Source organism: Lampris incognitus, chromosome 3 (assembly GCF_029633865.1).
Source record: "Lampris incognitus isolate fLamInc1 chromosome 3, fLamInc1.hap2, whole genome shotgun sequence".
NCBI classification, from domain to species: domain Eukaryota; kingdom Metazoa; phylum Chordata; class Actinopteri; order Lampriformes; family Lampridae; genus Lampris; species Lampris incognitus.
In genome coordinates this window covers 67,857,826-67,880,062 of record NC_079213.1, presented here as the reverse complement: position 1 = coordinate 67,880,062, position 22,237 = coordinate 67,857,826, and the positions used below count along the sequence as shown (strand labels likewise).

At 42.3% G+C, this 22,237-nt stretch overlaps 1 protein-coding gene across 2 annotated transcripts in view; it reads right to left on the bottom strand.

Annotated features, from left to right (window-relative positions):
• Positions 1-22,237, bottom strand: part of lepr (leptin receptor) — a 56,355-nt gene that overhangs the window by 2,835 nt on the left and 31,283 nt on the right. For both annotated transcript variants that reach the window (XM_056276029.1, XM_056276030.1), the window contains 12 exons: positions 19,158-19,318; positions 18,919-19,024; positions 17,987-18,086; positions 16,972-17,195; positions 16,067-16,218; positions 14,530-14,683; positions 8,327-8,409; positions 6,995-7,208; positions 4,191-4,397; positions 3,539-3,622; positions 2,326-2,419; positions 1,656-1,731 (listed from right to left, as the gene is read on the bottom strand). In XM_056276029.1, coding sequence (XP_056132004.1) covers positions 1,656-1,731; positions 2,326-2,419; positions 3,539-3,622; positions 4,191-4,397; positions 6,995-7,208; positions 8,327-8,409; positions 14,530-14,683; positions 16,067-16,218; positions 16,972-17,195; positions 17,987-18,086; positions 18,919-19,024; positions 19,158-19,318 — 1,655 coding nt within the window. The remainder of the gene's footprint in view (positions 1-1,655; positions 1,732-2,325; positions 2,420-3,538; positions 3,623-4,190; positions 4,398-6,994; positions 7,209-8,326; positions 8,410-14,529; positions 14,684-16,066; positions 16,219-16,971; positions 17,196-17,986; positions 18,087-18,918; positions 19,025-19,157; positions 19,319-22,237) is intronic.

The following is a 22,237-nucleotide window of genomic DNA, read 5'->3' as shown; positions in this document are numbered from 1 at the left end:
AGGGAAATTATGTTTCAGTTGTGCAACACCTACACCAAAAAATACCCGAAAGACTGAAACTGAAAGTGATGAAAAAGTCACAGAAAGTTGAATCAGTTCATCTGGACATAATTTTTATTGAGAGAAATGTTTCATCACTCATCTAAATGTCCTCTTCAGTCTAAACCGACTGCAGATGAGTGATGAAACGTTTCTCTCAATAAACGCTGTGCTCAGATGAACTGGTTCAACTTTCTGTGATTTCATTATCTGGATTTTTGAGCATGCATTTAAAAAAAAGAGGATGAAAAACAGGTTTTCCATTTAAATAATGAGCAGCACAGAATTTGACATAAAAAACATCCAATATAAATTACGTGGTTAAAAGGTGAGGACACTTCAGTTGGGTGGCAGAGGGGGTGGAGCAAGCCGTCCTGGTCAGTGCTCCACCCCCTCTGCCAATCAGCGGAGAGCTGCAGACTACCACATGCGTCCTCCGATACATGTGGAGTCACCAACCGTTTCTTTTCACCTGACGGTGAGGAGTTTCGCCAGGGGGAAGTAACGTGTGGCAGGATCACGCTATTCCCCCCAGTGTGATCTGGTAGTTGACCGACCAGAGGAGGCGCTAGTGCAACGACCAGGACATATATCCACATCTGGCTTCCCACCCGCAGACATGGCAAATTGTGTCTGTAGGACGCCCGACCAAGCCGGAGGTAACACGGGGATTCGAACCGGCGACCCCAATGTTGGTAGGCAATGGAATAGACCACTATGCTTCCCGGACACCCATCACAAAGAATTTTAATTTGTGAACAACAATCATTGACTATTTTGTTTTAATTTCCCTGAAGTAATCAAGGGTTTCATAATACTTTTGAACCTACAATCCAACAGTTTAAGCGCGTTTTCACATATAGTTCTCTTTAAACGAACCAAACTCGTCCTCTTAAAAGTGGACCAACAGAAAAGGGACTCAGTTCTCCTTCCGTTCACATTGTCAGTTCATTGGAAAGAGGACTCGGTTCTCTTTCTGGTCCACTACAGCTCTGATGGGGCCTCAGTCCTCTTTCTGTTCACACTACTAGAGTTACTCTGGAGCTCAGACCTTTTTCTCATGTTATCGCGTGTGGTCGAGTACTTTTGACGTAGTTTTTTTTACTTCGACGCGGCGCTGCAGTGCGGTCCTATCAAAGCCCCTCGCTTTCATATGAACTGCAAACTGGAGGAAAACCAAACAGTTGTCGTTTGATTTGTTCTTCATTCCATATCTGGAGTAGTGCAGTAGTTTCGTCCTCGGACCAAACTGCTCCTCGTCCACTAGTCTTGCTTGCGGCCATGACTCCATGTCATTTGTTTTTTCGAGTGTCCCAGTTCTGTCTATGGCAAGCCTGGAGGGCGAAAATACAATAGCAAAGGGCGAAGCGAACCGAGAGCGCTTTGTGTTCACAATGCACAGATTAAGCGAACTGATTCGTGGACCAAAATCAAATCGAACTCAGACCACCTCCCGAGTGGTCTGAGTTCGGTTCGATTTAGAGGGGTCTGAGTTCGTTTGGAGTGTTCACATATGCGCAAAAAAAGCTGACTAATCGCTCTGAGTTCATTTGGAGGGCTGAAACGGACCAAGTGTGAAAACACCATAAGTCTCTTCCCTCTGTAGTGTGTCATACCTTTTTGAAATCGAGCCCTTTGGCCCAGGAACAGTTGTTGGGGTTGGGAACATCCTTCCACACAAACTTCTTCATCCTGGAAACAAGATGGAGCAGGTTCATCAGCTTGCATCCTTCTATCCCTAAACTTATCCCTCTTTCTCCATCTGCCAAGCTGGAGGTAACATGGGGACTCGAACCGCCGATCCTCGTGTTGGTAGGCAACCGAATAGACCGCTACGCTACCCGGATGCCCACTTACACTAATCTTAACCCTGAGATGCATCAGATTAACCGCTACCTGACCTTTAACCCCAAATGTAACCTCTACCTTAACTTAACCCTAACCTTAACCACTACTATATGTAATTAATATTCAAAAAATCAGGGCAGACATTTTACATTGGAGTCTATGGAACACCTGCCACATGTTTGCAGATGCCAGAGGTTACCTCCTGCGTCAATACAGCGACACTGTTTTCATGATGCCATGATTTTGGTAGCCAATTTTGTCAGCATAACACCTGTGAAACCCATTCAAAACCCCCATTATAATTTGAATATACATGACCTGGAAAGGAGAGGGGTGTTGTTTTCTAAATTCCTGACAAACTGACTTTTAACACTGAAGGTTTCATGCAGCAGGACAAGTGTTTAAGTGTTTTGTTTTCAAGAGGAGATGTACTCTTACTGGTTTTGGGAGAGGACGAGAGTCACAAAGAGAACGATAGACAGGAAGGTGATTGTTGTCAGAAGCATGTAGGCCGCAGGGTCCCCTCTCGTGGCTACGGAAAAATAGAGAAAATAAACATTATCTCTAATAACTTGTTGCAAGTGTCCTGCAGAACATGGCTGATACAAAGGTTCTGCGAAGACGGTGTCTTCCTGTATGAAATGCAGACTGTAATGCATGTAAGGGAAATTCTTTAATGCACACCTTGGAGTGGATTATCCTGGTTATACCGTGGTCACATAAAGAATTGAAATAAAAGCATTCACTTGTTTTTTTGTTGAATGTTTTGGGCTCAGAATTAAAAGCTTATAAAGCAGGCCGTGTCTGCGGGTGGGAAGCCGGATGTGGGTTATGTGTCCTTGATCGCTGCAGTAGCGCCTCCTCTGGTCGGTCGGGGCCTGTTTGGGGGGGCCGAAGGGAATAGCGTGGTCCTCCCACACACTACGTCCCCCTGGCGAAACTCCTCACTGTCAGGTGAAAAGAAGAGGCTGGCGGCCGGACTCGATGAAGCAGCAATATTGGCAACGCAGTCTTCGGGAGGGGGGCGGAGTCGGCTTGTGTTCGTCATATGAATGCATCTCTGGGTGTGTCGGAAAAAACAGTGGTTCGGCCTGGAGTCGCCTTGTCACGAAAGTGGGGAGGCGTCTCCTTCGAGACTGCCGGCCAGAGAGATGCAGTTGGTGAAGGCACGCAGTACGAGGGTGGGTGTTTGAATTAAAATAGGGATTGATTGGCCACTAAATTGGGAGAAAATCCGAAATAAATGTATAAAAAAAAGAAAAGAAAAAAAAGAAGCGGCTGGCGACTCCACATGTATCGGAGGAGGCATGTGGTCGTCTTCAGCCCTCCCAGGATTGGCAGAGGGGGTGTACAGTTGGGGAGAAAAATGGGGGGGGGGGGGGAGAATCCAAAAACAAAAAAAAAGTTGTAAAGCAACAGCTAGCCGCTAAGCGAACTCTAAATGTTCAGTGCACTAAATGTTTATGGTTGCATAGCAAACCTTTGGCCAGCATATGAATTTAGAACAGTGATTAAACCTTAGCCAAACTATGTGTGCATTATATGGTTTTAGGGCACACAGTACAGCCAATCGGACACCAGTATTCTTCGTGGCCGTGGTATAAGCAACGATGACACTGCAACATCATTCAGCTCTGGAAGTAAAGCTTACCTATGGTGTGCACCGGCTCCCCTTCTGCATCAGCAAACACAGGATACAAGGTGAAGCCATACTCCTCTGACCCAAAGAAATTGCCTATAAGATATTATATATAATCAGAATTAATTCTGGGTAACACTTTCTATGAAGCTTGCATCTATAACACCCTATAAGCATCTATAACATCCTATAAGCATCTATAATGCCCTATAAGCATCTATTGCATCTATAACGCCCATACTTTCCTATAATGTGTATTACAATGACTAACGGCTATGGCTGAAGACTGGGAAATAGTACTGAAGTCTCATTATGCATCTCTACAAAACTCCAGCAAAACAAGTTGGCTATGATGCATTATGACATTTGACAGATAAACAGGCTAATGATGACATATTCATAATGCATAAATCCGTTTTAAATTGACATAATGTATCATAAAGGTGGTTATGAGGTGTTGTGGGGGCATATACATGGTTATAATGAATCTTACAATGACTTATAGCTACACTTATAGGGCGTTATAGATGCTTATAGGGTATTATAGATGCAAGCGTCCTGTTTTCAATGTTATATTTCTACCAATTCCTTTTCATTTCAAATCTACGACAGTGGAGGGGAAGATAAGAGATGTAATGGGGGATGTATGAATAGAAAAGGTTACCCTTTAGGTAGAATGTGCCATCTGTGTAGGGGAGCCTGGCCCAAGTTTCTGCACTTTGGCTGTTTTGTCTGCCAGCATCCTGTTGCCTCTCTGCTGACCACTGAACCACCATGGCAATGGGCGCAGAGCAGTTGTCCATCAGACTCCATGACAGAGACACACAAGTATTGTTGAGCACCAACACATGGAAGAATCGCACACAATGCCCTGCAGCAAACAGAGGACAGCAATGAGAGGGCTGAATCGAATATAATAGAATCACAGGATCAGATCTGCAACATCAACATATTAAATGGAGAAGAATAGAGAATATAAGAGTGCTAAAAGATGTTTAATTGAACCTAATTGGCCATCTGAAGACAGAAACTTGCCACTAGATAACCTGCAGGTACAACAGAAAAGACATTGCCCATTAAAAACTCATCAGTTGCAGACAAAACTGCAGGTTTGGAAAAGTCAGCATGAACTCTACATCTCATCTGGTCATTCAGGTCTCGTTGCCTTCCCCGTCTTACAAAGCAAAGTAAAAACCTCTTACACAGTTCTGTTCTGGGGTGCAACTTTGTTTATGTTCCGGTCTCCTGAATTTACCGGAATATTGTGGAACATTTGTTAAAAATAAAATATTGACTCAGTTGCCCTGTAACAAAACATGCCACATGTTTCAACGGAAAAACAGTAAACAGCTTTTACAGGTTTTAGCCAATGAGTTGTATAATGAACATTTCATTGAATTATGGGAGTGATGGGAAAGACGAGCAAATGCATACAGAGACTTTTGCAAGGACAAACACAGACACGATCCCTTGCTTACACAAAGCGAACATTTATGCATTTAAAGGCTCAAACACAGTATTACATGGAGTGCTGCCATTAAGAGCTCCAACCTAGCTTGCTCTATTAGTGCTACTAGACTAATGCCCCCCCCCCACTCCCTAGGCTTTCAATATCATAGGCATGTTTTTATTTTCCTGCGTTAAAGTGCAGCTCTTAGTGCCTCTCAATGCAAATGAACAGGAAACTATAGACCACCTTTGCGAGATGCATGTTCCTATTGGTTCCATTAGCCAGTGAGGCATTAAACTGGTCATAATGACTCACAAGAGAACTGAAAATTGTTTAAGCATGTTTACTTTTTCTTTTTTTTTTTACTTCCCCCTCCTTTTTCTCCCAAATTGTGCTTGGCCAATTACCCCACTCTTCTGAGCCATCCCGGTCGCTGCTCCACCCCCTCTGCCGAGCCGGGGAGGGCTGCAGACTACCACATGCCTCCTCCCATACATGTGGAGTCGCCAGCCACTTCTTTTCACCTGACAGTGAGGAGCTTCGCCAGGGGGACGTAGCGTGGGGGAGGATCACACTATTCCCCCCCCAGATCCCCTTCCCCCGTAACCGGCGCCCCAACCGACCAGAGGCGGCGCTAGTGCAGCGACCAGGACACATACCCACATCCGGCTTCCCACCCGCAGACACGGCGAATTTTGTCTGTTGGGGCACCTGACCAAGCTGGAGGTAACACGGGGATTCGAACCGGCGATCCCCGTGTTGGTAGGCAATGGAATAGACCGCCATACCACCCGGATGACCAAGCATGTTTACTTTTAAATAATATTGAGTCCAGTGCACGGAGAGGTTAATGTTCATCAATCTAAACATGATTACCAAACGTGTAATTCTGGGAAGTATATCTGATGGGGCACCAAAATAAAAAAAAGGACAGTGTCATTGAATCCAGTCAGCATTAACAGGTAGATCGCATGACTTTCATTTTGCACCTTTGGGTTTGACTAGATAATAATACCCCTTAATTTAATCTTTTATACAATATTAAATGATCTAATCAATATCGTTTCAATTGTCTTCTGAGCTATAATTACACCCTAAATCCCACAAGGTGGGAGAGCTCTCTCTGCCTACACATACACCTAACCCCTTAAACCTGACCCTTGGCATTCGTATGAAATACAGTGGGTTAACCACTACCCTAACATTAACCTTAAACTTAACCATTGCCTAAGCTAATAATAACTGCCTCATAACATTGTCATTAATATTCAAAAATGAGCGCGTAAATGTCACATTGGTGTCTATGGAACACCCGCTGCATGTCTATAAAGACGCCGAATGGCACCCTGCACTCAATACTATGTTGATGCTTCATTAACGGCATCAACGTAAGTCGTCATGGGATGAGAATGTGTTGCATTGTCAGTTCCACTGCAATGGTCTTCACACCATAGACGTTTTATAGATCACACATTAGTTGCATTATAGCAGATGGAGTCCTTTTAAAATGTGTATTGTTGACAACTGTGCTACTCAGCTGCACTGCTGCTTTAGCACACAACACTGATCTAGAGCAGTGTTTCCCAACCCAGTCCTCAAGGAACCCTTATCCTGCAGATTTTCTTTGCAACCCTGAATAGGTACCTGTTTGTAGTTACTCAACCAATCAGCAATGAATTATGTCATATGTTGCACACCTTGCATAATTAAGTGCTGTGAGATGATTGATTAAGTACAAGCAGGGCTACCTATGCAGGGTTACAATGAAAATCTGCAGGATAGGGTTTCCTTGAGGACTGGGCTGGGAAACGCTGATCTAGAGTACTAATGACCAATAGATGCAAGCCTGTGCAGGTATCCAGTCTGCCTCAATCTGCATACAATCGCTGCAAGAAGTGAGATTGCCTTTAGGTGAGGACACTTCATAACACGAGATTCTACAAAATATAAACACAACAGAGCATATGAAAACCCTCCCTTCCTCCCACCGTTCTCGGCAGGTTTCCCTGCTGACTCACGTTTGGGCTGTCTGTCTAGTGTCATGTTGATGTTATTGGTCGAGCTCCCCAGGCTGTTGAAGGCTCCCACAGTCACAGTGTGAACCTCCTGGCTCCACTCAAAGCTGTAGGAGGCCGCCTGCTCTAGCCGTTCACGAAAAACAGCACCCCCGGATGTCTGGTGCTGAATTACAAATCCATCTAAGCAGTAGGAGCGTCCTTTTAGTTGCATATCCTGTGGGGAAAAGTGGAAACCACAGAATGATAGATTTCCCCCCCCCCTTTTTGTTTATTAGTGTGCTTTTTTGTTTTGGGCTGAGATGAAATAAAATCCAATAATTTCCCTTTTTACCCTATTCACACTTAACATGCACCTTTGCAGATCTGATAAATTTAACCACATACAAATTAAGGTGTAAATGCACCCAAGTCACAGCGGTGATGGATTGTAACCTGATTGCCGGAACCACCTCGAGAAGTGATCAGAGATACATTATGGCTGTGATTTAGATACATGTAAATATGATTGTTTCTCCAAGCCAGATATATCCTCTCTGCACATGACTTTGAGGAGTAGATTATATTTCCATTAGAAAAGCAAATACAGCACCCCTACTCACTTGTCATACTTAGCTGTATATTGTAGTTACCTACTCCAAACAGGTGGGACAGGGTGTTGTAGTCCGCACCTGTTGCAATGTGTCAATGTATATTCTGGCAGACAACATGGTCTAGTGTTGCAAACTGGGCATCACCCTTATTGTTTTTATTCACTGTAAGGCAAGTCAGTATCAAGCAATTCAAACAGTAAAACTTGAGCAACTTCAGTGTTTGCCATTCAAATAAAGAAAGGAAAAGAAACGAGAAGGGCACATCTATAAGATGCCAAGGTTTTCAAAAGTGATGGGACAAGCAAGAGAGTTTTGTAAATTGTGTAAGGATTGTAGGGAGTCTCGCCAAGCCAATCTTAAACATAAGGTATGGTCTTATTCTGAAAACTATTAAGAGAAAGTCCTTCCTATTTCCAGTAATGTCTTCCTTTCTTCATTTGTTTTTCACCTTTTACTGTTTAAATCGTGGACGCTGACTGATGAACACAACAGATTAAGATGCCGATTGTAATCTACTGCATGCAATCGGATGCCATTTGACTCAACATACAGTGCATGGGATCCGCTCCATTCCTCTCCTCCTATGGTGAGTGCAAATGATTTCAAGGCCAATACCTCTGTAAGCAATGGTGCGGCAAATGCCACAACATACACAGACCATACAAGTAGACAGGACTGATGAATAAATAGTCCAACTCCAGAGAAATAATTTTGATCAAGTGCAAATACAAGATTTGTACACCTTAAATAGCAGAGTGACATTGGTCTGGTTTCTGTATGGATCATCCTGAAGAACTCTCCAGAAATCAGGTCCATGCTCAGGTGCTGAGGAGAAAACACAAACACACAGAAGTGTTGACTACTAAACTTGTTCTGAATAAACACAACTGCGCATGACAAGAGACTCCCGCCTAGAAGGGGCAATACACTGCACATGCATAACCTGACCAGAAGGGGAGCTGTCCTCCATTACATTAACTAAATAGGGATGCATAGAGATAACAACATGTTAACAATCTCATTCTCTTTTTTTAAAGAAATAAACAGAAAACAAAAAAAATGAAATTCACAGCGTGAATTATGGAACATACATTTCCAGAGAAATCAACATGTCATGGAAACATTTGAGAACAAAATCAATTGTCCATCCAACACCCTTTTAACCCGGGTCCCATTCTCCTTTCTTTGTGAGACAGTCAGCGAGTTGAGTTTTCGTGTCTGACCAAAGAAAATCATCTACATGACATGCAAGCACCCCAGTGACCTTACATTGCTCATCCAACCAATAAAATATTGCTGGATCCACCTGAGACACTCTACCACCAGTAGTCTGCATGATTTCCTTCACTTTGTTGTACCAATATAGTGATGCGTCTGCAAGTCCATAAACACATTTCTTAAGTTTCCATACAACATGTTCACAGCCTGCTTCTGTAGGGGGGCGGATATAAATATCCCTGGATAGCTCCATACCCTGTAAAAATGCCGATTTGATGTCCATAGAATGCACTTCCCACTGGTTTTGACATATCACTGATAACATAAGTCTAAGTGAATCAGTAGCACATGTAGGGGAATCCTTTTGTAGCTCTTGAATATTTATCTCTTCAAAACCTCTGGCAACCAGTCGTGCTTTAGGCACAATACCCTTAGGTGTTTCTTTCCATCTAGTAGAGATATATTTCTGACCTGCATCTTTAACTACCTCGAAGACATTATTATTGTGCCAGTTCTTTATTTCTTCCTGTTTAGCTGCATCAAATGAGATGTCTTTCGTTATAAGTACATCAGCTTCTCTGTCTGTTTCTATGTGGAGATTATCAACTTCTGAGATATCAACTGATACCTTCTGCCCATCACTTCCATTATTCTCTAGATGTTGCATGTTATACCATGTTTTATATTTCCCTGTAGCTTTGCCTGCTCTCCCCAAGACTCTTGCTCTAAGTAGAGTATTGTCACCTCTGTTCATATATGTTACAGTCTGTCCTGTTTTTAAACTCATACCTGCAGAGGGGACAGGATTATCATGTGCATTAGGCTTATGGGCCATTTCAGTTTGTGCAACATTACTTTCAGGTAACTCATTCTCTCTATTTTGTTCACTGGCTAAATCATCAGCTACATTGTTTATACCTTGTTCATCATTTCCTGTTTCTGTGTCTTGTTCATCATTTACTGTTTCAGCATCATTTTCATTTTGTACCATTTGTTCTTCGTTAACCCTTGTGTTCACCTTGGAAAGTCTAGAGTGATGTACTCGCACTAAGATTCCACCATGCCTTACAAAAACAACAGCTCCATCCTGACCAATAACAATTCCTGGTCCTTTCCACTCATTACATTCAGCTCGTTTGTAATACACCTTGTCACCCATGTCATATTTTTCATCTGTAGCTCTGAGCCGTTTACGTAGTGCTCGTCTTATCCTTTCTGAGCACTCTGCTTCAGCGAATGCTTTTCTAGCAGCATGTAGGGCCGAAATGTGCTCTCCTACTCTAGCACTCATAGTAGTACCCTCTACTGCGGGTGGTTTATCAAACAGTACAGAAGGAAGGTTAGGATTCAAACCATACACAAGTTGACGTGGACTGTAGCCGTGCACATTATGCATACTGTTCTTAGCCATAAGAGCCCAGTCCAGGGCCGTTTCCCAGTCACAGCCACTTTCTCGCCTGACCTTCAGAATGATGTCGGTGAGGGTCTGATTATGCCTCTCCATTAGTCCGTTGCTCCAGGGACTGTATCCCGCTGTTGTTTTCGTCTCAATGTTAAAGTTCTCAGCCATATCACGGAACTCTGCATTATTGAATTCTCCTCCGTTATCGCTGTAGAGCCTCTGGGGGGCGCTGTGGATTCCTATCCATGTATGAAGAAATGACTTGACGATCTCTGAGGACTTCTTGGTTTTTACAATGCTTCCTGCGCTGAACCTTGTGAATTGATCAATGATGTGGAGGTACCATACCCCTGGTTCCAACTCATGCAAATCTACTGCCACCGTTTCATTAAACGTTGAAGCAAGAGGCAAGCCCACAGCAGGCTTTGGCTTCGTCTTGCTGTATCTCTGGCAAATGTCACAGTCCTGTACTATGTGCTGCAAAATCGTGTCACACTCTGTGTCTTTATTTCCAGAGCTATGGATGAGCCGCTGTAGCCTCTCGGCGGAGGCGTGACCGAACTGTTTATGCAATTTCAGAAGAACTTTGTGTTTCTCATTTGCGGTCATATTTTCTGTGACTGTGATGACCTCATCTTCATTCAGGCTGTTCTCTGGAGCCGTCAGTGCTTCAGTTTCTATTGGCTTTGTTTCTGTGCTCTTGTCTCTGATATCTATACAATAGTGTCCCGAGCTGGTTAATTCAAGAGGGATATTTTGATTAAACATCACAGCACTATCATTCTCCATATCCAAAATGGTCCCTGCCCTTTTCAGTGAAGTCTTACTCAGAAGCAGTGGGATATCAGCTTTAACTACTTCAGTTTCCACTTGACATTTTGTCTGTCCTATTTTTGCAGGCAGTTTCAGTATTTTGGAGGAATGTACTATATTCCCATCTCCAAAGCGAAATGGTCTGCTGCTTGGAATTTCACTTTGCGCTATCTGGTTCACTTGGCTTAGACTGAGGTCTGCGACAAAATTTTCCAACCACTTTTCTCCGCATACTGTGCGGGTACATGCAGTATCAATGATAGCTGTCCCTAACGACTCAGTCAGAAAGATCTCTGATGCTGATTCAGACAGCGAGGCTTTGGTAAACAATGTGTCCTCTACTTTTGCTGGCTCGCTATTCTTGTGGGGACAGTCCTTGGCCCAATGGAACGTGCTCTGACATACAGCACATTTTGATCGCCTACCGAACCTATCCAGTGGGTTAGTACCTTGTAACGGTGGCTTTTGTTGTCCAACCTGTGTTGTCTGTGACTCTTGTCCAGCTTGCTGCACAACGTTACTTGTTCGTTTAAATCTTCCTCGCGAGCGCTGCTCTGTGTAGAACACTTCATCTTTTACTTGTATGCCATTAGTCGCGTCGACTTGTATTTTCCCTCCAAAAATCCTCTTGAGCGCGGACTTCATTGCCGCAAACGTTAGGTCCGTACATGCTGTCAGCGCCATTTGCCTATTTTTCTCGTCTAGACAAGCCGTATCCAAAAGTTTAAAAGCTAATACGGCATCGGGAAGAGTCATATCATACTTTTTCATTCTATTGTATCGCTGCTCAAAGTCAATCACATAGTCCGCCATGGACACAGAACTGTCCTTCTTGATACAGTCAAAATACGAATAAGCATCGTAAGCGCGGTCCCTCTCTTCTTTGAGAAACATTCCATCTAGTTTTGCAATTAAAACGTCCATACCCCCATCTGTATTCAAGTCTGCAGCGGGTATTTCCATGGCGATATCCCTTGCCCTTCCTTCAAGCCCCAGGACGACAGCAAGGGCCTGTTTCTTCTTATCCAGCTCAGTAACGAGCTTCCACATAGCAAATTCATTTTTCCAACTCTCGTACGGTCGGGACTCATCGAACTTCGGTGGAACTTTGTAGCTAGCAGAAGCCATTTTCTGCTAACCGTCCTCTGCTACCAATGTTGACTACTAAACTTGTTCTGAATAAACACGACGTTTATCTTCAGTGAAACCGACTTTATTCACTCCATTTCTTCACGATACCAAGCGACCAGCAACTTGCTCTCGGCATCCGCACCACCACAACTGCGCATGACAAGAGACTCCCGCCTAGAAGGGGCAATACACTGCACATGCATAACCTGACCAGAAGGGGAGCTGTCCTCCATTACATTAACTAAATAGGGATGCATAGAGATAACAACATGTTAACAAGAAGAACCTTTACCTTCCAGGTAATGACGCTCAGAGGTTTTGGTGTGCGTGTGCGTGTGTGTGTGTGTCTGTGTGTGTGTGTCTGTGTTTGAGAGTGATTTCACATTAGAGTGGAAACCAGAGGGTTAGATATTATCAAAGCGGCCATTTAATGATTACATCTGCTGCCTCTTGCTATACTGAACCCTTTTTTCAAGTGGAATCAAAGTTGTCATATTCCCAGGTTCATCTTATTCATTCCAAGGACAAACTAGATTTTGCTGAAGAAAATCCATTGCTGTAATCCAACACTTCTGACCTACATTATATTATATGTTAATAAATATTTCTAATTTGTACATTGTGAATCATTTACATTCCACAGAGCAGATTTTCAGGGCTGTCCACTAGTATGGCATCAGGGAGATGACAGAGGAAGAGGCCTGGACTGGTGCAAATGAAACAGGAGGCTCATGAACCAAGGCTGAAGTAAGGGTTGTCAGCCTTGTCTACTCTGATGGCTTTGGGTATGTTTTTCTGAGGGTAGCAACAATGGCCAGAAACATGGTAAAATTTAAAACTTATTTTTGTGTCTCAGCTGATTTCTCTAATGAAAGACCAAATCCCGTCCATCCATCCATCCATTATCCAAACCACTTATCCTGCTCTCAGGGTTGTGGGGATGCTGAAGCCTATCCCAGCAGCCACTGGGTGGCAGGTGGGGAGACACCCCGGACAGGCCGCCAGGCTATCACAGGACCAAGACCAAATCCAAAACGCCAAAATTGGGAACCACTGCCATATAGTGGATCTATCTTGGTTCTAAAGATAGATCTTTTAGGGTAGCCAGCTCCTCTTACTTTTACATTTCCTTCCCAATGTTGTTTAACTTTTAAAATGTTTCATCATTGTTTTCTACCATTTTTTTATTTTGTCTTGTAAAGCACTTTGTAAGTTTGTTTTGAAAACTGCTATACAAAAAAGTTATTATAATTCTTATTATTATTGTTGTTGTTGTTATTATTACAGCTTGATAGCAATGTTTTACATATCCTGCACAGATGTGTCTGGATTTTTTTTCTAGCCTGGGTTTCTAGAGCCTAATAATAAAGGGTGGAAAATGGCCTCATGTGCATCATGTCAAGCAGATATGTTTATTACTGCAAAGCAGGTTCATATCAAATACAAACACTAATATGGCTCTTGTGCATTACATAACATTGATTTCTATTTGGCAAGAGGCAAGCGCTACAAGCTGGCTGCCATCTTCACCAGGTAAACTGTGTTATACATTTAAAACACTGATAAACTTTTGAGACTTATCTTGCTTGCACAGTTATTCACTTTCTGTTTTTATTTTCTACAAACCTGCATTTCAGTCCTCGTCTCCAAATCTATGGATAGATTATTCATATGCCACCCCCAAATGATGGAATTCTGACTGCCATGCAGTAAGCCCACAGACATTTTGACTGTTTGTGTTTATGTTGGTTGGATGGTGGCCAAAATGTGCAAAGGAGACTTTTTCCCCTGGCATAGTGCTGGCAGTCCATACCAGTGAAGTACATAATGTTAACTTATATTTGCCATTCGTGGCCTCCTCATACCTCAACCAGATAGGCTCATAACATGTTTGCAGCATCCCGTGTTTGATTCTGTGTTGGATCTGCTTTAAAAAGGTAACACTTGGCAAAAAAAATAATCTTAAAATTCCCAAGTTTAATTGTTGCAACTATTTTCAGTTTTGTTTACACTAATATTTATAGCTTTAGCATGAATATTATTTATTTATCATCTTCGTTTTGGATCAGTTGCTGGGCAGCCAGGATTGAAATTGCAAAGAACATCTGTTCTACTGAGAGCAATTGGAAATGGACACTTCTAACACATATGCCTACATAAAGCCGATTTGACAACAAATTTACAATATGGTGGCCTCAAAAAAATCAAATGAACAAACAAACCCAAAAAGAAAGTCACAAAAAATGCTTGAATGACAGTGGAGAATATGCACCATTGGGATCAGTGGCAAAAAGTGGGAAATTATTTAAGTCTTAGTAAGTTTTGTTTGGTATACTGAAATGTGAAAATGCTGTAACCCAGTGAAACCCACGATATCTTACTTCTACTGTTCTGGGGTGTGGAGTAGACAGATTCACTCCAGTCGCTCCAGTAGCCTGTACCATTGCTGTGCATGCAGCGGACCTGCACAACGTATACACGGCACATGTCTGGCACCACAACCTCAGCCCGTGTAACCTGTGTTGGCCTTTGGATCTGCGAAGAGGACAATTTTTGGAGAAAGTCAGATGGGACAAAATGATCTCTCTGAAAAATGAAATATATGGGATAAAATGGCTTCCTAACTATATCTCTGGGCTATGAACCTATTCCATCAATCCATCCAATTAACCCAATCAAATGAGAAGTAGTTTTGAGGAAACAGAGGCAAGAGGACATTACAAATACTCAATTTCTGAAAACGTGTTTTGATATGAGGATGGGGATGAGCTTTCATGCCATTTCGTGTCAGACTGAATATTAGAGGCTGAGTCCAAGTAATACAAATAATGGTTGACAAAAAGAAAAACACTTTGCAAAACATGTTGAGTCCTTTGTCTATTTGCTTGCTCATATATATATATGAGCAAACAAATATATACATATATACATACATATATATGTATATACTAAATGTTTGGGTTTTTTTCTTTTTCATTCCTTTCTGTACTTTGTAAAACTGCTGTATAAAAGCAGTAGAGCACAAGATGAAGTGTTATCATGAATAACATCACATCTGTGATATTATGATTTATATTATTATTATTAGTAGTAGTAGTAGTAGGAGTAGTAGTAGACGGAATACATATGCGTGAATGAGAGGGAGGACAGTGGAATGGCGAGGACGCAAGAAGTAGAGGTGATGAAGGCGTATGAGTTTAAATACTTGGGGTCAACTGTCCAAAGTAACGGGGAGTGCAGAAGAGAGGTGAAGAAGAGAAGCTAGTCAGAAGACGAAGCTAGTCAGACAAAGCAGACTAGCTTCGTCTAGTCAGAAAGGCACGAACTGAGGAAGCCTCTTGGATGAGAGGTGAAACGTCTTCACGGATATATAACCAAGTCCAGTTGCACTTGATTCAACTCCTTTGGATAGTTAAAAGGAAGGTTTACAAGATGGTTGTGAGACCAGCTATGTTGTATGGTTTGGAGACAGTGGCACTGACAAAAAGACAGGGGGCAGAGCTGGAGGTGGCAGAGTTGAAGATGCTAAGCTTTTCATTGGGAGTGACGAAGAAGGACGGGATTAGGAATGAGTATATTAGAGGGACAGCTCAGGTTGGATGGTTTGGAGACAAAGCAAGAGAGGCAAGATTGAGATGGTTTGGACATGTGTGGAGAAGGATGCTGGGTATATTGGGAGAAGGATGCTGAAGATGGAGCTGCCAAGGAAGAGGAAAAGAGGAAGGCCAAAGAGGAGGTTTATGGATGTGGTGATAGAGGACATGCAGGTGGCTGGTGTGACAGAGGAAGATGCAGAGGACAGGAAGAGATGGAAACGGATGATTTGCTGTGGCGACCCCTAACGGGAGCAGCCGAAAGTAGTAGTAGTATTAGTAATAGTAGTAGTATTAGTTATATTTTTAGTATGATAAACCTTACCTTCCAGTCTGGCTGGGCTCTCACAGTAGGAGAGTGATAACGGAACTGACACTGAAGCCCTTCAACAGGGAGAGGTGGAGGCTCCCATGATACAGTCAATATGCCACTGGGCTGGCTCACTGCCTTCACATTAGATGGTTTATGAGGTTTTACTACAGGAGAAATGGCACGTGGGATATGATTAGCGTGACTTAAACTGATAGTCATTAACAACTCCTCTTGTTTAAATTGTAATGTAGATTTGCCAGCACATTGGTTAAAGCTTATGTAAGCTTTAAAAAATGTTGACATGAGATAATTATCTCCCATGGTGGTTGAAAATTTCAACCCTATATGAGCAGGTCAAGTTTAGTGTGCCAAAAGTGAATCTCCTGGGCCATGAAAAGCCTATTCTACCCACTCATCTTCCAGAAGGAGGTAATGATTTGTTCACAGTCAACAGTTTATAGTCTGGTGAAACAGTAATTCCTTTTCAAATGAAAAACAATTTGCCCTGAAAATGAGTCAAGGGAAGACTAAAGGTAAAATTCTCATTTTTCCTGTACCCTCTTGACTGACATAATTGTAAATTGGCTTTTCTTAAATACCTCCCGGTGAGACGGTTTGATAGTGATATAAAGAGTGTGTTATCTCTGCAAATCCTATCATGAACTCATTCTGTATGGAAGAGATAAAAGGCAGGGTTCCACGTTTTTGCACATTGTACCTCTTCACAAACTAAAACTAGCATGAAAGAAAGATCTGCAAATTCAAATCTGTCTCTTTCTGTGCCTCTTATACTTTCTCACGTTATTGTCATTCACAAACACACACACACACACACACACACACACACACACACACACACACACACACACACACACACACACACACACACATTTCCTGTGTTTGGCGGGCTGTCTCACCATGGTCTGTGGGTGAGACATAGATGGGCCTGGACCTGATGGGGCCCATCGGAGACTGCACCTCCAGCCACAGCTTGTAGCAGTTCATCCTCAGAGGCTGAATGGTGCAGCTCCACACCCTCTCCACAAGTCGCCCTGACTGGCATGTTGCCTGCCCCAACTCTCCGACCTCCTCCCCGGCTCGCTCCCTCTCCTCCATTACATCGCATGGCAGATCCGCCCACCTGTAATGAAAGAAAAGTGGGAATGCATGCATTACCAGAGTGCAATCATTCCTTTAGACTCTCCGGAGGACTCTCCGTTCTCCCTCTAATTTATAGAATCAATGAAGGTGAAATGCTAGCAAATATATCAAATGCCAAAGTGCAACACCACTTCACTGAACAATAGTGTTTTTGCCCACCCAAAAGACTAAGATTTAGCAATTTATTTGTTGGCATACACAAATGAATTCTTTATTTAAGGAATGGGGAAATGGAGACATAACAAGAAATAAAGTATGGAAGAGGTCCCAGAAGCAGAGCGTGTGAAAGAATGCCGAGGCAGTTCTTAGCCAAGAAGTTTAAGGGGTGAACATCTCTGTAATGAATGAGATTCCTAATATGTCTAAATGTCATCTCATCCCAACTCTGCCATAGCGTCATTCTTTCATTACTGGAATGCCATTTAATTAAAGATTTTATTGAGAAGGGTTCTGCTGTTAAAAGTTAGATATCACATTGTCCATGAAAATTGGGATTTGTGCAGACAAACTAACACAAGGAGAATGAGGCCTGATAAAAGACTTTGTGAACAACTACAAGAAATGACTATGCAAATGACTGTTAAAATTGACCATGACAGCGCCAACACAATGCAGGTTTTATGCTAGTGTATCATGAATGTGTCTACTGTTCACTGCTGTATTTTGTGTAATTTCCAAATATTCAACAGCCTAAGTCCTAACTGTTGTGTGAAACCTGATTTAGTCGTGTGGTGTGTCATCTTTGGTGTACAAAAAAAGCATTTGTACTACCTGGCTAAGAAATTGAGCGTTGTCAACTGCAGGTTTTTCCAGCTACAGGTCATGGCATCAATGTCACCGCTGGTCACGCAGCTTATATCAATGGCAGCACCTAAAATGCACAAATTCAGATATTTGTCATATCTTCCTGCTCTCGTCCCTGTTATTCTTCCCTGCCAAATCATAGGAAGCTGGGAATATTAAGGGAAGGTGGCCTGTCAGTTGCTAATAGAGCTTAGTGCTCAAACACGAGGGAAGAGTAAGACTAAATGACAGCATATTCACAGATGATAGTGATATTTTTATTGATACTGTTCAAGATGTCTGACAATATAAGGCACTGTAAAAAAAAATCAACCTGGATTTGCATATCTGAATATGATCATCATCAACGAACAATGTAAAAAAATGTACAGATCAAAACAAAATTACAACTAATGCAGCTTCAACATAAAGCCAAATATTTGAATGTTTATTACATAACTATTGTACTCACCCAAAATCAATAATGTAATGTACTGTAGTTGGTGTGTGGATCTATCTTTCTCCTTAACTGACACATTGCCATCAGGGAATAAATAGCATTAACTTAAAACTGATGGGAGAAGTGTGAGATAGTAGTTGACTTTGTGTGTCTCTGTGGACAAAAGGGGTAGTGTTTTGCAGAAGAGCAGTTTCATTTTGCATAAGCATTGCCTCGTGTCCCAAAGATTGGCATTCCCCCTCCGATAGTTCGTGCATTTGTTTTGAAGATAAGAGTGAGATATATAGTGGTGTTTTGGAACAGCAGGTGTGATTACAAGATATACAGCGACAAGCTAATGTATCTCTAATTGTGGCTATGCATGCCATCTCTGCACCATACATCATTTTGTCAAAGTTCACAGGGAATCCAATGAGGCGTTAACATTTAGATGTACCACCATTGGTGCATCCGACCTCACCTTCAACATAGATCTGGCTGTAAGGGATATGCCACTGTCGTGCCTGAGTACACTGCAGCAGGTCATACATCCTCTTCTCTGATGGCCGCATTGTGATCTGGCTGACCTGGCAAGAGTCGGAAAAGAAAGTCATGTACTGTAGCTTAGCATGAACGTTGATTTCTCCAAAAGAAAATCAATGGAGAGGTGAACTTTGCAGTATGTTTGGTCACAAAAATTTTGTGGGAGGTGATATTTACCCATTGGTTGACCTGGCTGTACTGGGTGTGGGTAAGCTTATGTTTAAAGTTCAGCATCCAGACTGCTGTACTGGCGTTGACGGTGTGGTCATTAAACACGCAGTACACAGTTATATTCTCTCCCGGACGCGCCACCACTTTGTCTGGGATGTAACTCACAGCTGAGAAGAAAAAAGTGGATGTAAAAAGAGAAGAAAGTAAACTTCTTTTGTTTTCGATGTTAATTTTTGTGCCATTTTTTAATCTTGTTTTGTGTGGGTTTTTTTTCTTTAATAAACCACACTTTCACTCATTTTTACGGATTTATGAAAAGATCAAGACGGCAACATGTAGCACAGGTGCAGTCGCAGCTTTACTGACACACGCAATACTTTTAATTTTTTCTTTAATTCAACGGGCATACCTGATACAAAAGCACTTTTTAATAAAACCTGTCACAGCAAGAGTTGTGCAACCAACCTGCTAATCCAATCCTCGGATCAAAACAACAAACACCTAGGATTTGGGAAACATGCCCTTGTCATCACACTACTATTCCCATGCTGGAACTAAAAGTAACTACTAACTGTTGACATATACCAATGTCCAGACCCAAACTCAACAAACCCGAACTTCGGAACCAAAAATGCCAAGAAGGCCATCAACCATAGGCACAACAATCCAGTCTTACAGGTACACATGTTTTACAGAGAAATTCAGCCCATTGACTGTGTTCATTGATTGTGTCCTGTTGTCCGAGCGCTGTGGAGAGAGCCAGCGGTACCCATCCACACCTGTTGGCCATGGTCGAAGGGACTCCCACCAGGAGGATTGGTGAGAGCTCGCAGGTGGACTCAGGTTGTGGACTTGGAGAATTGCAGTCGTTTGAGGTTGATGTGCAACATGAGGCGCTGCTGGCAAACACTACTGCAAGGGACCCACCTAACTCTAGCAACTGTCCAGAGGCATCAAATGCAAGTAAAAAGCTTACAAAAAGACCTCCAAACATCCAAGTAAATGGTGAGTGGCCATCAAATCCTCACCACAGGAATCCATGCATGTGTGGAAAGTTCAAATCCAGTCAGGGAATTTGCCTCAATGGAGGGTAAATCTGGCAATTAGAAAAAAACCCAAAACGGAACTTTTTCCAAATAGTTAATCACTCTAAAGTAACCTGGTGTTCTCAAGCCAAAACCAAGGGTTTCCAAGGTGGACATTTTAACATTCGCAGCATCAAGTCAAAATAGAGTTCAAGTTCAACACCTTCTTAGATGGCAAATATTGATTTTTTCATGTCTGACTGAAACTTGCTTCACAAAAGTTTGCCATCAGGTGCATTGATTATACCAGGTTACAAGTTCTTCAGAAGAGATAGATCTAATATAAAAGGGGGCAGAATCCTGATTTACATGAAAGAATATATTCAGTGTAACAAAATCAAATGGTCCAATGGCAATGACTTGAAATGTATTGGTCTAAACATAATGCTATCACCAAAAATGTCCTTTAAGCTTATTGCATTGTCTCACCCAACAACATCTAACAATGAGTTTTGTGAGAAGTTTTGCAGTATACTAAAAGTTTGCAATTTTAAGGAAGAGGTTGTTCTTATGGGAGATTTTAACATCAGTGGGGAGGATAACAGGAAACACCTCAAACAGATTAGATGGATTTGACCTATCACAGTTAATCCAGGGTCCAACCAGAATCACCAATTCTACAAAAATCCAGATAGATTTAGTTTTTAGTAACAGACCAGAATGAATATTGAAATCCTTTAACATGATCACTGAATTATCTGATAACAGCCTGACACTGATGGCTAGAAAACTGAAAAGTAAGCATTTTAAGTCACCTGATGCCAGAGGCCCTTAATTTAGTAGAATTCCAAAAAGTGAGCTTCAAAATTTCAGAGACAATGTACAGGAAATGAAGTGGAATGGTCTGCTATTCAGGGATAAACCTGGAAGAGGATAGTCAGACTCTACTAGGCATAGTCCAAAACATAATAGAACAATATACTAGGGCAGCGGTCGGGAACCTATGGCTCGCGAGCCATATATGGCTCTTCCGGTGACGGCATATGGCTCCCAGACAATTTTGAGTTGAAAAATTTTTTTTTTCAAAAAAAATCAGTTTGGAACTGATTTTAAAATACTTGTGATATTTCTTAATAATACTGTGTCATTTTAAAGTAAAAAGAAATTAGTTTTGAAGATAAATTTCACGGGTCACGGGTCACCCGTGGGTCGGGTCGGGAACCAATGGCTCGCGAGCATGTCCGGGTCATTGTAAAGGTGAAGAAATCAATTTTATCAGATAGCCAACTAGTTTATCCGCTTCAACCCTTGTAACGGAAAAGATGGCGAAAAGAAAAAAAGACGATGATTACCGTGCATTCCAGGCTGCGTGGACAGAGGAATTTGCATTTGTGGAGAGAGCAGGATCTGCGGTATGTCTAATATGCAATGATAAAATTGCATCGATGAAACGGTCAAATATAAAGCGGCACTTCGATACGCACCATGCTTCATTTGCATCGAAATATCCAGCGGGGGACAGCAGGAAAAGGGCATGCGAGGAGCTACAGCGGAGAGTGCAGACGAGTCAGCAGCAACTACGTGTGTGGACCAAGCAAGGTGACGGGAATTCCGCTAGCTTTGCGGGGGCTTTGGCAATAGTAAGGAATGGAAAGTCATTCACAGATGGCGAGTATGCCAAAACATTCATGCTTGATGTGGCCAATGAACTGTTTGATGACTTCCCAAATAAAGACAAGATAATCAAACGAATAAAAGACATGCCCCTGTCAGCAAGAACTGTGCACGATCGTAGCATCATGATGGCAAATCAAGTCGAGGAAACACAAATTAAGGACATAAACGCCGGGACATACTTTTCTCTCGCGTTAGATGAGTCAACAGACGTTAGCCATCTATCTCAGTGCAGTATCATTGCCAGGTATGCTGCAGGTGACACACTGCGTGAGGAAAGCTTGGCTGTTTTGCCAATGAAAGGGACAACAAGAGGAGAGGATTTATTCATGTCTTTCATGGAGTTTGCTAAAGAAAAAAAACTACCGATGGATAAACTTATTTCTG